This window comes from Uloborus diversus, chromosome 2 (assembly GCF_026930045.1).
Source record: "Uloborus diversus isolate 005 chromosome 2, Udiv.v.3.1, whole genome shotgun sequence".
In the NCBI taxonomy this organism is placed as follows: domain Eukaryota; kingdom Metazoa; phylum Arthropoda; class Arachnida; order Araneae; family Uloboridae; genus Uloborus; species Uloborus diversus.
In genome coordinates, this window is record NC_072732.1 from 24864116 (window position 1) to 24880782 (window position 16667).

Sequence of the window (16667 nt, forward strand, 5' to 3'; positions counted from 1 at the left end):
TTCCAGGAAAGTATTGAATTTTGTATCAAATATTGATCGAAACCATGAAGGAGTTGTTAGGAAAGTTTTTAAAAAAAACTTAATGAATCCATCGACATTTAAAGTGAGTTTTTAGTCGTGCAAAATTAGATGCTGAAAACTACTCCTAATACTTCGAAAATAAAAAGATATCCACCAGATAGCTTTTATGGACCTAAAAAATATCTTTACATAAATGTCTTTCAATTGATCATGGCAAAGAATAACCCAGGGAAGAAAGGAAGACGTTTATCTTAGTTAGGCAGGGAGATTTTACCAGGTGGTATTAAACCAATTAAAAATCCTGTAGGCTTAGAATGAAGGCAACTCCAATTAGAATTAAAATTCCAATTGGAGTCTGTATTACCATAATGATAAAAAATAGTAGATAACATTTTAGTAGCCAAAATGGATTAAGTTGGGCCGGTAACAGGACTTTGAACTCTTTTCAAATCCTTGAAATATAGGCTTTATGAATTAATTAGGAAACAAAAAATGCTTCTGTCAACAGAAAACATAAAACATACCATGTAAATAGTGGATTCCTCTCAGCACAAGCAAGTACATTCAGGGGCGTACAAGGGGGGGGAGACACCTGTTGGCCTGGACCTGAACCTGAAAAGGGCCTAGACATTTAAAATGAGGGGTGAAATATATGTAGGGACGTAGGGGGTAAACAACATAGTGAGGGGCCCATAAAAGTCGTTTGTGACGGGCCCAAACATTTCTGTGCACGCCCCTGGGTTCATTCTTGTTGCTTCCTCCGTGAACACCAATCGCCATGTATAGTTTGAAACTCGTACAAAAATAAAGTTACATAAAACGTCATAGCATCAAATAAGGCAAGCATTTAGAAAGGAAAAAATACATTTCCTTTAATTCGTTTTCACTCATCAGCTTCACAACGGCTATAGAATTCTATGAATCTCTGCTGTCTGAAAGCGAAGAAAGATTCTGAAATGGTTTCACGTCCCCGCTGGAATTAATCGACTGCATTTGTTTCAGAGGGCTTTCGAGATGCTGGGCTTCAGTGCCGAGGAGACGCACTCGACCTTCCAAGTGGCCTCATCCGTGCTCAAACTAGGGAACATCCAGTTCCAACCGCGGGCCAACATGGACGGCACAGAGAGCTGCTCTCTCATTAACGAGTACGGTAAGGCTGGGCACCTCTCGTATGAACTCACCTCCAAATAAGAATTGCGAACAATTAAGTAACTATTTAATACAATGGGACCAACGAGGACGTCACACAGAGCTGCTCTCTCATTAACGAGTACGGTAAGGCTGGGCACCTCTCGTATGAACTCACCTCGAAATAAGAACTGCGAACAATTAAGTAACTATTTAATACAATGGGACCAACGAGGACGTCACACAGAGCTGCTCTCTCATTAACGAGTACGGTAAGGCTGGGCACCTCTCGTATGAACTCACCTCGAAATAAGAACTGCGAACAATTAAGTAACTATTTAATACAATGGGACCAACGAGGACGTCACACAGAGCTGCTCTCTCATTAACGAGTACGGTAAGGCTGGGCACCTCTCGTATGAACTCACCTCGAAATAAGAACTGCGAACAATTAAGTAACTATTTAATACAATGGGACCAACGAGGACGTCACACAGAGCTGCTCTCTCATTAACGAGTACGGTAAGGCTGGGCACCTCTCGTATGAACTCACCTCGAAATAAGAACTGCGAACAATTAAGTAACTATTTAATACAATGGGACCAACGAGGACGTCACACAGAGCTGCTCTCTCATTAACGAGTACGGTAAGGCTGGGCACCTCTCGTATGAACTCACCTCAAAATAAGAATTGCGAACAATTAAGTAACCATTTAATACATAGACTAATAATAAGAGTAGACCGAGCTTTCCCAGACTTCCTGATGAAAAAATTGGTTCATGGATACATCATGTGACTATTGGTTGTCTTGGCAGAAACTTTGGCAGCATGGTTGCTAGATGGCAACATTATCTACTGTTTGGCACATTTATTTTAAAGACGTAATGTGTTTTCATTATAATTTTTTTTCCAGCTGCCGAGATTGAACTGTTTTTCATTTAGTTATGCATTATTTTGGCATTAGTAATTAGTTCTTGATCACAGTTTTCAGTAACTTTTATTTCATTTGGAACTCCTACGTCAGCGTTGGTTGAACGGAATGGCGTGAACGTTTTGCGTTAACGCAAAAATGTACTACTCGGTATCTTAAATTGAAATTGAAGGTAAAAATCTTACCGTTTGCCGATTCTTTTTGGGCGCTTGCACCTTTAATTGCTTAGAGAGTTATTGAAAATGGCTAAAGAAAATGCATAATACTATCTAAACGAAACACTCACTATTTTAACAAAATATTTACAACTTAGAACAACAAATTTACAAATCGGACTCCATAAAAGATCATTCTTCCGTGTTCCATCAATTCTATTTATTTTATTTCTCGCGAACGTTGATCGTCTGCTACGATCAACGCCCGCTGTTGCTAGGATATCCACCAGTCACATGGTTTGGTTTATGAGCAGCAAAAGGGTTGCCATAGCTCGGTCTATTCTTATTATTAGTCTATGGTAACTATTTAATACAATGGGACCAACGAGGTCGTCACACAGAGCTGCTCTCTCATTAACGATTAACGAATACGGTAAGGCTGGGCACCTCTCGTATAAACTCACCTCAAAATAAGAATTGCGAACCCTAAAGTAACTCGTTACTGCTATAAGGTCAACGAGGACTCCACAGAACCGAGTTTCTCATTAGCGAGTACGACATTGCTGAGTATCTCTCATTTAAGATCACCTCGAAAAATAAGAATTTTAAACCCAAACTGAAGTAACTTTTCTATGGTATGAGACCAATGTGAACGGCACAGAGAACTGCTCTCTCATGCACCCACCTCAAATGAATCCTTTAGTAGCTATTTAATATAATGGGCAACGAGGATGCCATAGAGAGCTACGTTCTTATTAAAGAGCACGGAAAGGCAGGGCCGCTCGTATACACTCCTACAACTCGTATACACAAACGTAATACAAAATGAGAATTACAAATCCTAAATCAAATCTTTAATGCAGTGGGACCAACGTGGACGGCATAGAGATCTGCTCGCTCATTAACAAGTACGTTAAGGTTTAGACACCTGTCGTATACACTCACCTCAAAAAAATGAGAATTGCAAGCAACCGGTGATACAAGAACCCCTTGAGGTACGTGAAGAAAATCTGTAAGCGACTGACTACTGAAAGTAAACAAACTTTTACAGCCGTGGGCACAGGTAAACGGCAGTATCTGCAAATGTTTCATTTTTTTTTTTTTTTTTTTTTTGAGCAATCACAATTGCTTATTGCTTTCATTTGACTGTTTTTGGCGTCCTATCATTTTATTTTCCCACCGCCACCCTCCGCACCATCACCGTCGACCGACTCCTCACGATGCTGCTCCTATAGCGAAAGCCGTCTCCAGGTTGCATCCATGTCCTACACACACGCGCATACATACACAACTACACACACACATACACCTACACGTACATACACCTACACACACATACACACGCATACATACAGACACCTACACATACACACACACACACACAACTACCCACACATTTATGCCTGGTACACAGACACATATGCCTACACACACATACACATACCCCCCCCCCCCCCCACATACACACATTCATACACACAACTACCCTCATACTTATGCCAGCACAAAGACACAAACACACATGCCTACACACACATACACATACCCCCTACACACAAACACACATACCCCCCACACACAAACACACATACCCCCCACACACAAACACACACGCCTCCATGCACACACTTGTGATTGCGAAAAACATAATTTGAATTCAAGATGTCAAAATTCAATTTTTTTTTTTTTTTTTTTTTTTTTTTTTTGCATTTTTGTCATTTATTGTACGTTAGCTTTATTGTTCAAGGTTGCTGATTTGGTTTTTGCTGGAAAAAAAGTTCGAATCCCAATATTTTTCAACTGTTAGTATTGAATCCAAAACGCGTTTCTTTGAATATCTCGAAGACTCACTTATGCAGATACTGCCGTTTTTCTGCCCCCGGCAGTATACTGATGAAATAGAATTCAATCCTCACAAAAGCTTGAGTAATATAGTGTGATACTGCATTGGAACCCATGTATCGCAATACTTTGTTAATTAACTTCTGGACGGGTAGGGAAAGGAACACTAAGAAATAGCAGACATTCGAGTTATATTGGTATCTGGGGATTACAACTTACTTCCACGAAGTGTTTTCGAGTTTAACTTGCCTAAAGAGCAAGTGCAGATACAAGGTTACTCTGAAGAGTTTTTGCAGCTGTATTTGAACAAGCTGGAGCTAAATCTTCATGCACTTTGAAAAAAAATAACAAAACTCAACATTCAGTGCTGGCCAAATTATTTGACTAAAGTTTTTTTTTTTTTTGTACACTATTTGCACTAAATTACTATTTATTTTAGTGTTTAAGTACAGTACATACTGTACACTGATTATTACGTTATTTTAGCATAATTTAATGTTTGCAGGTAGCAGCACTGTTTGCTTTGTTTATGTTCTTTGTTTATCTACCTACCATGAACATAACCTCAATGAGTTTAAACAGTTCACTGGTCCTTTTTATTAGTGTGTTCTGTTAGATTTAAAGTTAGTTTTTTGTAATTAGTGAGTACGTGTATTGAGAGTATATATAATAAATGAATACAAACAATTTTTTTCCTCCTTTTTTAAAAAGTTAAGAAATGGTGTAAACTTTGGGAAAAGTTTACCAAAAAGACTTAAAATGCTCATCAAGAACAAAGGAATGCATACTAAATATTAGATAATTGTTTCACTGTTCATTAATGTGTCTATAGTTATGTAATCAATAAAAAATTTGCTTTTAAAACAGTCTTAGTCTAATAATTTGACCAGCACTGTAATTGGAATAACGTATGTGAATTAGGATTTCCGCAACAATCTCATTTTTCCCAAAATGCGAAAATGATGCCTGAATTACGAAAATGAAGCAAGGCATTTTCGCTTTTATGCTCAAATAATAATAAAGAAAAAAAATGATGCACGAAGATATTAAGACGGACGTGTATACAGATCGGGTAACGTTATTTATTTATATGTTCAAAAAATAAGTAAATGAAGACACATAAAACATACACTTTCTTAAAAGTTTATAAAGTATGTATCACTCTTACGTATAATGTATGTAAACACTCTTGGAAGTATTAAATTTTATATTTATTGAAAAAAAAAGTTGTGAATGCATTAAAAGTTATTAAAGGCTAGGTGTGATTTTTAAAAAGCTATCTCAGGATTTTCTCAACAGCTGATCCCTCGGACCGGCCGGCACCAGTAAGTGGGAAATTTCAACCGGAAGCTGAATTTTACTTTCCTGCGTTATTTTAAAAAATTTCTAACTGAAGTACAGGTTATAAAATTTTGTACGATATTTTTTATATTAATTTCATGACATTTAGTGAACTAAATTTAATAATTTTTTGCTTGAAGATTGGCAGTAGTTGAGTGTAATCACATTTGTTTTCTGTTACGTCTCGAATTTTTTAAAATTCGAATTAATTTATAGTTATTTTCAATATGATCCTACGTATTTTTGGATAATTTACCAATAGAAATAAAATAAATAACAGCTACACTTTAGCACAAAGGTTTTTATTTATCTTATTAACTGCTTTTCTTTGCATTTAAACATTTTTGTAAAGAAATGCTTAAAATTTTGCAATTTATCTTACTTTTTTTTTCTCAGTAAAACAAATAAAATCGAATTAGCAAACGAAAAAAAAAACTGTTTTCTGTGAAAATATTCCAAAAATGTTTCTGGTTCGCTCCCCAAAAAAGTTGAGAAACGCTACACTGATCACCGACCTATCCGTAAAAGCAACTTTCCCCCATATGTGTTCGTGTAACCATGAAAGTTGATTTACAGATTGAGTTATCGAGCCGCGTCACCTTGGCTGGCTTAATGTTTAGGTTAGCTAATTTCCACGTAACTCATTTTAAACCATTGAAGGGGATGTTCGATGCATAATCACAACATATTCAATAGCTTTAATAAATTAGAAATGAAATCATTTATTTTTTTACATGTTATCTACTATATTTCGATGTTCAATTTCGATTTGACTGCTTTTATAGAAGAAAATCTTTACTTTCATCTTTCTATTTTTACCTGTTACCTCAATCTTTTAGTTTTATCTATAATGCGAACCTAAGAAGGGTTATTTTGGAGTAAAAAGTAGACATCAATTTTTATAAAGTGAATAAATTAAAAAAAACTCCTATTTCCGAAAACTAAACATGGAAGCACACACAAGATCAGGTAAAATCAAATTCCAACTGACCTCGATCGAACACGAGGCTCAGGATCAAATCACACCTACGCGTTGCCAGTAAATATTTTAAAACAAAAACCGATTAAATAAAGTTCAAAAATGGCAAAAGTTCAAAAATGTTTTAAATAAACACAATTGATCAATACGTTTAAAAATGACTAAAGAGTAAATTTTTGTTTTCTATTTCAGAAGTGTATGAGATTTGTGAATTACTGCAGGGAGAAGTTTCTGTTTTACAAGCCGCTCTTACGCAAAGAACCGTCGAGACGAGGCATGACGTGATCGTCACGGATCTGTCTGCGACGGAGGTATGTGCTGCCATCTCTTGTGGAGATTCCAAAAATTCCTAATATCTTTAGAGCAATCTCCTTCAATTTGATACGCTGAAAAAATATTATTATCTCGACTTTTTTAATACTTTCCTGAAAAACATATCGTAAAATTCAAATTTCTTGAGTTTTATTTTAAAGAAACTAATGTATAAAGAGATAGAGAATTAATTATCGACACTTGAGGCAGAGAGAAGCAAAGGGATGCAAGTGGACATTTTCAAGTTTCAAGTAAAACGACTATATAAATAGGCTTGCCAGATTTCTCAGATGTCCAACCGGGACACCGGAATGCAACCCCCCCCCCCCACGACCTGAAAATATTCCAAATGGTATATCCCCTTGCTGGTTTATAAATGGTTGTAATTATGAACCTAAACAAGGAGTAATAATAAATGACACAGATACAGTAGAACCTCGTTTATCCGAATCTCCGGTTTGTCCGAATCAGATTTCTAGAGTTAAACAAACATAAACTTAAATAATAATTTCAAATTATGATCGCAAGAAACAGAACTACAAATACGCCAGATATTAGCTTCTTATTTTGATTCAATGTACAACTCCCGCTAGGTCTGTCCGACACCGCTGCAGCTAAACGTGAGAAACTATCCTTTGCAATTTTGTTACAAAGCTTTATTATTTTGTTTTGTTTCAATAAAAAATAAATAGGCTTATTTAAGAGCATATAAGTTTTGCTTAGCACCCATATTACACTGTAAAAAAATTCCGAAACGTTACTGGGTATTCCCGTGTTACGTTTCGGGATTTTAATGGGTTTTATCCACTTCCTGGAAAAACCCAGCATCATTGTCAAAAAGCTTCCTGAATTGTTACAAGTTGCACGAATGCAGATTTTCCACTGTTGTGAAAAATATTTTTAGTTCCCAGTTTAAAAATTAACTGAGCGTATTTATTAAGTGTATCGACTTCATTGAAATTACGGCTCGTCCATGCTAATTAAACTCCCAAAGGGAGCGAATACGTATGGACTACGCTGCTTTGCAAGAATTGTAGGCGAATACAATTCTCGTTACAGGGGCGCCGACTTGCAAAAATCATTGGGGGGGCTGGCCCAGTCATCACCGGGGGTTTAGGGGGTTATGTAATCCCATGGAGGTCCCCCCCCCCAAATAAAGGTCGATTGTTGTGCCTTGAAAATGCCAATTTACATATTTTCTGGTGTGTATAATTTAAAAAACAAACAGTATGTGGCATGGCGTTTTCAAAGTAAAACAATCCAAAAATTGGTATACAAATTTTTCTGGTTCAACTAGATCATGTCACTTGTCTTAGTAAGAGACATTTTTTTTGTTCTATTTTATGGGGAGTCATGCAGTGCCGTAGCTAGGCATGGAAAAGGTAGGACGCTTGACTTGCATTGAAGGGCACTGCCAGAGACGCCGACTTAAAAAATATCGGGGGAAAGGGGGCATGCCGCAGGAAATTTTCTAAATTTGAGATGAAAAATAGTGAGTTTTAAAGTTTTTTTAAAATCATATAATCAACATTAGAACCTCGAAAACTCGACAAGCCCGACACATATTTTTTGGCTTCGAAAAACGGAAGAAATAAATACAAACACACACAGTATTTTTGTAAAAAGGAAATTTAATTTACGCATGCTTTTTAAGACCAGTTGTTTTTATATTAGTGACATCGGCTAACATATTCAAGTGTAGACGCAGTCTCTCAATGTCTAGGTCATTTTTGAAAAACGCAGTTGATTTTTCAAAATGTTCTCTTCTCTTTCACCTCTGTTTAATAAAAGCAAGCACTCTTGTTCAACTGCAATGACCTGTGTGCGTCCAGTTGATGTAAATCGCCCAATAATGCAAAATTGCACCATTTTACAAACCTCAATGTATATTGCCTTGTAGTACAGTCAACTCCCGTCTTACGCGAGGGATGCATTCCAAGACCTCTCGCGTAGGTCGAATTTTCGCGTTGTGGAAAAGGGTATGTGTAAAAATTTTTATAAACGTACCCAATTATTTTAGACACTTGTAAACACCCCCTCAAACTGTTAAAAACCATCTCTTAACTAACTGTACATTACTGTCTCTTACATAAAGAACTGAATGTTTACTTGTATTTTAAAAAAAACGTTTTATTCAACATAAAATACTGCTACGATGTACAAAATCAATGATTAATGGGAAAGAAAGAAAAAATAAACCGGTACACGGTAGACACAGTATATAGTAAGAAAAGCAAATGCATCTTTAGTTGTACTGTACAGTCCATCAATTAATGATATTCGTACACAATACATGAGCAGTTTCCATTTTCATAAATTTTTGCAAGACACTACTCGGTGAATTTTTACGGATTTCCTTTTCTTGACTTGTAATTGTATGTACGGAAGAATCACTCATACCTAATTCTCGTGCTACCTTCAACGCATTTTTTAGTTGACCATCAGCTTTTCAAGAAGCTCTAGCTTTTCTTTAATTGTCATGAAACTTTCTCTTTTTATCTTCACAAACTTTAGATGAAACAGCGCTCTTAGGTGTCATTATATTTCATTAACTTTCGCCTTTAAAATGAAAAGGGAACTTCTACTCTCAGCGATGGTAAAAGGATAAAGATACATTCATGAAAAAAAAAATTTTTAGTAGTCAATAACAAAGCTGATACGAGCACACCACGATTCCCTTCCGAGAATTTTCGTGTTGCGGTGAGGAATTCGCGTTAGGTCTGAATACTGGAGAAAAAATCGTGTTATAGCTATTTCGCATAAGTAGCGCGAGTCAAATGTTTTCCTTTGGGATTTTGAAAGTGTGCGGTTAGCTGCCTTCATTGTTTTCATACTTCTTTGGTACACGTCGATTCCGAGGAAGGGAAGGATCATCATTTTGTGAAGGTTTTCTTTCAAACACGATTCCCAAAAGTATTCAAAACTATCACGCCTCCCATTTTATATACAAATCAAACTCTCATATATATTTTTCCAGATCAGCAACACTTAGGTGAGCGCGCCGCAGCGCTGCCCACCGGCAACAGACTTGACCCGTAAGTTCGCGCACTGGGACAAATTTTTACAGTACTCGCAGCAACTGTAACACTATCATCATTCGCACCACTCGTTTTCAGTTAACCTGCTTACACAACCGTAATAATTATTTGTTTTAACTCATTACTGAATATATTTTACAAGGTAAACTATCTTCAAACAAGGAAAATAAAAGATAAATTTATGAGTTTAGAAAGCATAATATAACTTATAATTTTCTTGATTTATTGGGGGGGGGGGGGCTCTGTCCCCTCAAAAATATTTTTGAGGGGGCTCGGGCCCCCTCAAGCCCCATGGAGTCGGCGCCACTGTCTCGTTACTTAAAAGCAATTCTGGCTTAGCTTTGGCCAGGTTTGCAATAATGCTCTTGGAATTTCCTTGATAAATCAGAAAGATGCCATGCTGTTATATTATACCTTTTTAAGTTTACACTATTTTTCCAGAGACACGACTGGTTTTTAACGGCAAGATTTCTAAATATTTTAGGAGGTTTCCAGGATAATATCAGGAAGGTTACTGAATTTTAGCGGAAAACGTTCCGGGATTTTGCAAGATATGTTACTGGCAGAAATTGGGCACATCAGCTGCCCATTATCTTCCAGGAACGTTTCTGAATCGTTTTTACTGTGCACATGGATTTTTCCTTGTCCGGATTGCTTTTCGTCCGAGTTAGTCCGGATAAGCGAGCATACACCCAAAGGCCCCCCCGTTCCTATCACTTGATGACATACCAGTTAACAGGTAATGTAAGCGAATTTTTATTTTCTACCAGTTAATATTTATTACTGTTTGACCACGGATTGTATGTAATTTGGCAATTGGCCAAGTTAAGACGATTCCATCTGAATGAATCTAGCAGGGGAGAAGGGAAAATAACGATGAGATTTTGATTTACACGTTTTAAAATGTCACTAGTTCCTAATTAATTTATTGCATTCTCTAAGTTGAAAAAGACTGAGTTGAAACCAGTTTCTATGGAAACAGCAAAAAGAAAATACAACGTTTTCATTTCGTCAGGAAAAGTAGAATCAAAGTGGTAATCGCAAAATTATGTTTAAAAAAATATACCAATTAATTTTTGTAGCTAAGAATATAGATCAAATATTGTTTGGATTTATGAAGTGATTCGGTGAACGAACTGTCATTTGCTCAAAACTGCGTCTAAATAGACAAAAGCGCATATCTGTGACGAACAAACTACCACTCCTGCAAACTAATGGATGCGACCATTTCCACCTATAAACCGGATATTAACCTTTCCATGTAATTGATGGTCAGACAGTAGTTACTTCAAAAAGAAAAACATCTTGAATGAGGAATAAAAATTTCAACAATATTCACGTGTACTTTCCATTGGCTAGGACCTTTTCAAGTCTTTTTTTGGTTTCAATCTTGTAAAAATCCTCACAAGCCGATTCGACACATATTAATTTTACAAGTCAATGTTACAAATGTCAAAGTAATTATTCCAAATAATCCTGTACAGTTAATTATTTTTAAGCATTTTGGTCATCTCAGTCATTTGTAATCAAATTTGTCTTTTTCCGGGACTTGAAGTAAACCGACCGGGACTCCGGGATTTTGTCTGAAAACCGGGACTGTCCCGGTCAAACCGGGATGTCTGGCAAGCTTATATATAAAAATAACGTTCTATGTAGGCTTTCGTTGATTTTTTTCCTAAATCATGCTGCACAGCAGCATCTACCAGGGCTACTAGTTCCATCTCTTGCCCCAAGACAGAGGAGGGGTTCACCTACCATTTGTGCTGGTTATCTCCAAATTTTTAATTTGACCACTTACATCCCATTGCTTCTCAATACTTCATTTTATGTTTTATTTTTGGAGACGTTTTATCAACATATAATCTTTTTAGCAAAATGTTTTATCGAGTAGGAATAATAAACAACACAGAAATAAATAAAATTTGATGCCGACGTCACTTAATTACCTAGCATTTAAGAAAACATTTGTTTGGTTTTCTTTTTTTCGTAATTATAGAATGAACAGTTCAAACCAATTCTGAGAAGTGTTGGCTAACGGGACACGTGACTATCAGTTCGTATTCTTTAAAAATTCATTATTTTGCAATTTAAATTTTTGAATTGAGGGAGTGAGAAGCAAAGGGATGTAAGTGGACATTTTCAAGTTTTGATTAAAACATCTTTAAAGATAACATCCTAGGTAGGCTAACATTGATTTTTTTTCCTAAATCCTGCTATACAGCAGCACTTATCAGGGCTACCAGTACTGTATCTTGCCCCAAGTCAAACGAGGGGTTCACCTACCACTTGTACTGGTCATCTCCAAATTTTTCATTTTGCCACGAACTTACCTTTGCTTCTCACTTCCTCAATTGTCTTTTTAAAATGTGATTATTACATTTGTAAATCAATATCTGATTACAAAAAAAAAAAAAGGCGAAACAAATCTAGTTTTCTTTTACTTTCGTGAACAATAATTTGCAAACCTTCTCCGTAACTCTTATGATCTTTTTCTGAATCATGATCCAGTGTACTTCTAAAAACTGAGCCCCTGAACTCATGGTCAGTACCAGTAATCTGAAAACTTCTCGGGCTTGTTGGACGTAGCCCATCCAAGTTGTGGTGTAGCCAGAAGAAAAATTCGGAGGGCGATATGTAAATTTTCGGAGAGGCATATAGTTAGTTTTAGTTCTTTTCTACGGTAAAATAAGAAACATTTCTGATTTTTGGAGGGGGTACATCCCCAAATCCCCTCTCTTGGATTGTGCCATTACTGGATGCTTCTGGCTGATACTTTGCTCGACTTGTCTCAGGATTCTTTAAAGCACAAGTATACAGAATCAATAATCCGGAAACTTCTCGGGCTTGTTGGACGTAGCCCATCCAGGTTGTGGTGTAGCCAAAGAAAAATTCGGAGGGCGATATGTAAATTTTCGGAGAGGCATATAGTTGGTTTTAGTTTTTTTCTACGGTAAAATAAGAAACATTTCTGATTTTTGGAGGGGGTACATCCCCAAATCCCCTCTCTTGGATTGTGCCATTACTGGATGCTTCTGGCTGATACTTTGCTCGACTTGTCTCAGGATTCTTTAAAGCACAAGTATACAGAATCAATAATCCGGAAACTTCTCGGGCTTGTTGGATGTAGCCCATCCAGGTTGTGGGGTAGCCAGAAGAAAAATTCCGAGGGCGATATGTAAATTTTCGGAGAGGCATATAGTTGGTTTTAGTTCTTTTCTACGGTAAAATAAGAATCATTTCTGATTTTTGGAGGGGGTACATCCCCAAATCCCCTCTCTTGGATTGTGCCATCACTGGATGCTTCTGGCTGATACTTTGCTCGACTTGTCTCAGGATTCTTTAAAGCACAAGTATACAGAATCAATAATCCGGATAGTACAGAAGAATGTCTGTACTATACAGGTTTTGACCTTAATCTTGATCGGATAATTCACCTATCTCTCAGTTTTGACGTTATTGCCTCTTACTGGCTTATCGTCTTTGAGCTTCAGAGGATTTCTGAATGGCTTTATCCTCTATGGCCATCAGAGGATGATATCTCATTAGCTCCCCCCCCCCTTCTTTTGGTGTTTGGAGGCCTTCTGAACGGCTTTATTTTCCTTAGTCGACGATCAGACGATTTCTGATTAGCTTAGATTTTCTTTTTATTTTTTTAGTTTTGATAGGACTTTTGAATGTCTTATCCTTTTTGGTTCTGAGAGGACATCTGATTGGTTTATCTTCTTTGGCTTTGGGAGCTTTACTGATTGGTATGCTTTGAAGCACACACTTCTCCTTTCGAAATTATTTGTGCTACAATAAAGCCTGAGGATATCAGGCAAAACATCAGATAAAAGCATCTGGATTGACCACGACCAGCAAGCCATCAGCTTCAAAGCAGTATGAATAGTTAGTTTTAGTGGTACAATAAGAATGAAAATTAAATTATTTGTGCTTCTATTTCAGGCCAACTATGCGAGAAATGCCTTATGCAAAGCTTTGTACAGTCGCCTATTCAACTGGCTGGTGAACAGAATCAACGACACGATCAGGGTGAGTCTGGAAACTGTAAGTAAGGATTCGTTTCCATAACGAATTGCAATCTTAGTGAATGTTGCAAGTAGCGGTGCGCAGTAGACAGCGTTGTTTGTGGCTTGAGTATAGAAAACATCGATTGTTAGTGGCAAATAACACTGACTGTTGTGATTAGAGAATGGGACATAAACTTTGACTAAATAAAAAGACAACTCAAAAGAAAAAAAAAATAGAGAATACTAGAATAATGATAATTTTAACTCTTCGGAGGGAATATGTTTTTATTCCCCTACTTTGAGGAACCCGCCTCTAAGAATGTATTTTTCGTTTACTGATTCACCAATTTGCCCCTATTTTTGGAAGAGGGGATGGTTTAATTCAAAACAAATAAAGTACAATGTAGAAAACTTATTATTTGTATTTTTACATAATGCTTGACGTGTTCAAACTAACTAATTTTTCACGCACAGTGCCACTTATAATTACTAGCCCTAATAATGCGGTGGTTTCCTTCAGTCAAAATCGTTATAATATAATATCATACGTATATTTACATACAATCGTTAAGGATATTTAAAGCATTATTTTAGAAAATAATGATGAACTTTTGTTGATTAATAATATCCAAGATAAAATAAGGCAATAAGTTTAAATTTTTTTGTTTCAAAATTTTTGTATAAGGTTTTGAAACCAAGATGTTTTAATAGAGGTCCCACTTACCCCAACCAAATCTATACCTAAAATACACACTCCAATTTTGTATGTACGTGGTAAACACAGAAACTACCGGATGGATTTTGTTGAAGTTTTCACCATTATCCACAAGCTTTGCTCATGCCAAGATTGCATCCTGTTCGATGAAAGAAAAGCATACCGTCGACACTCGTTATGATTACCCCTGTTGTCCAAACAAAATCGGTCGCTATAACGAGAGGTCGTTATAACGTACGGCATGTTATTAAGTCATTTTTTAATGCACGAATTAATTGCTCATAGTTATACGTTTTGTTTTAAAAGAGAATCAAGAAACTTACAAGATAACAAATGCAATGGGGTTGTTTCCTCCAGTCAAAAGTAATACTTTTAGTCATTGAAATGGATAGAATGAGCAAAAAAAAGTACATGGACCTAGAAAATACTTTCATTTTCCCAACAGGGTTTTTTTTAATTTTTTTTTTTTTAAATGTTTGATTTTTCAAACAAGGCGTGGTCTTGATGACGTCACAAATGATGCAATTTGGTGCATCTTTCTACTACGTTTCCACGTTATGATAATCAAGCAGCGAATTAAAATTGCACTCTACGCTTGCTATCAACCATATCGGTGCCAATACACGAGAGTAAAGATGCGAATTAAATATTTTGTTCTGTGAATGGCATTTCATCATTTGTGATGTCACACGACAAAAGTATAAGCAATGAAAGCGCAACGATTTAAGTAATTTTTTTAAAATATTAAACTTAAACAAATTATTTAAAAAATGGTCAGATCTTTTGTTTCTAAGCATGCTCTTTCAGAAAAAAATACTTTTAAAATTTTGGAAACGACCCCATTATAACCGCCTTAGCGGCAGATATTCCGTCTGAAAAGTTAATTACATTAGTGATAGCAACTGATATTAATAACTTATAGAGAACAATTTGAGTACGGTTAGTAACTTCAGATGACATGTAATTTCAGTAAAAAAATTTTGAATGAAAAATTTGCTGTTTGATTAGTAAACATATCTTTAATCAAGTGAATGAATAAATAAATGAATTAATGAGTAGATAAGAATACAATATATGAATAAATAAATAAATACATTTATTTATGTATGAGAAAAAATAAATGAGCGAAAAAAATGGTTAACTAATAAGATAATAAGTGAGTGAATGAATAAATATATATTTATATAAGTGAATTAATAAAGGTAGAAAGTAAACGAAATAATTAATGACGTAAGTGATTGAATAAATGGTTGAATAACCAAACGACATGAGCAATTTCACTTCTGCCAACGTGTACTTGACTAATTGTATAAAAGATTTTAAATAAAAATGAACTTAATATTAAATAAATAAATACTGCACCGAATACAGTACACCCTCGTTTTACGCGGGCTTATTTTACGCGGTTTTGATTATATGCGGTTTAAGACAGTGCTTCTCAACCTTTTTTACTTTGCGGCACACTGAAGAAATTTCTAGATCAACGGGGCACACTAAACTGAATTTCGCAATGGTAATATAGAAATGTTTTTATCATTCACTGGTAAAAAGACGGGGGGGGGGGACTTTTTCATATGAATTATACAATTATAACTAACGTAGTGCAGTTAAATTTATTTAGAAAGTAGAAATACAGTAAAATTTCTCTAATGCGGACAATTTTTTTTTTGTCTGCAATAGAGGGGTGCCTCGTGGACAGGGGTTTAATAATGTTATTTGCCTTGGAATCGGGAAATTAAAAATTGTCCGCATAAGAGGAGTGTCCACATTTAAGGGGTGTCCGTTAGGAGGGGTTTTACTGTATTTGGAATGTATTGAAGGTGATAATAAACAACAGAACTACCTATATCAGTCTTTACAGAAAATTATACTTGATATGTTTCAAAGCATTTCTGTCAAACATGTCATTAAAGTGCACACTGCAGTTAAAAGATTTATCAAAAAATGTTTCAAGAAAGAAGCAAGCAAGAAATTAAAACCAAGCACCTAACTTAGGTTTGACACTAATGAGACACTTGAGCCTGCCTTGAGGAGCAAAGTTGTTTGATGTTTGGCTCTATGCTGGAAAGAGCTACACGAAGTTCTTGATCAGGCTCTTTAAAGATGATCTCTTGCTGTTTTTTTTTTTTTTTTTAATAAGAGTGAGGGTTGAGAAACTGAGTTTTTTTTTTTTTTAATAAGAGTGAGGGTTGAG

The 16667-nt window shown here is 35.9% G+C and overlaps 1 protein-coding gene across 1 annotated transcript in view; it reads left to right on the top strand.

The window, feature by feature from the left end:
• The window catches only part of LOC129235127 (unconventional myosin-Ia-like), a 343494-nt gene that overhangs the window by 257492 nt on the left and 69335 nt on the right, over positions 1–16667 (top strand). The window contains exons 12-14 of the mRNA XM_054868818.1: positions 1024–1171; positions 6591–6709; positions 13694–13780. Coding sequence (XP_054724793.1) covers positions 1024–1171; positions 6591–6709; positions 13694–13780 — 354 coding nt within the window. The remainder of the gene's footprint in view (positions 1–1023; positions 1172–6590; positions 6710–13693; positions 13781–16667) is intronic.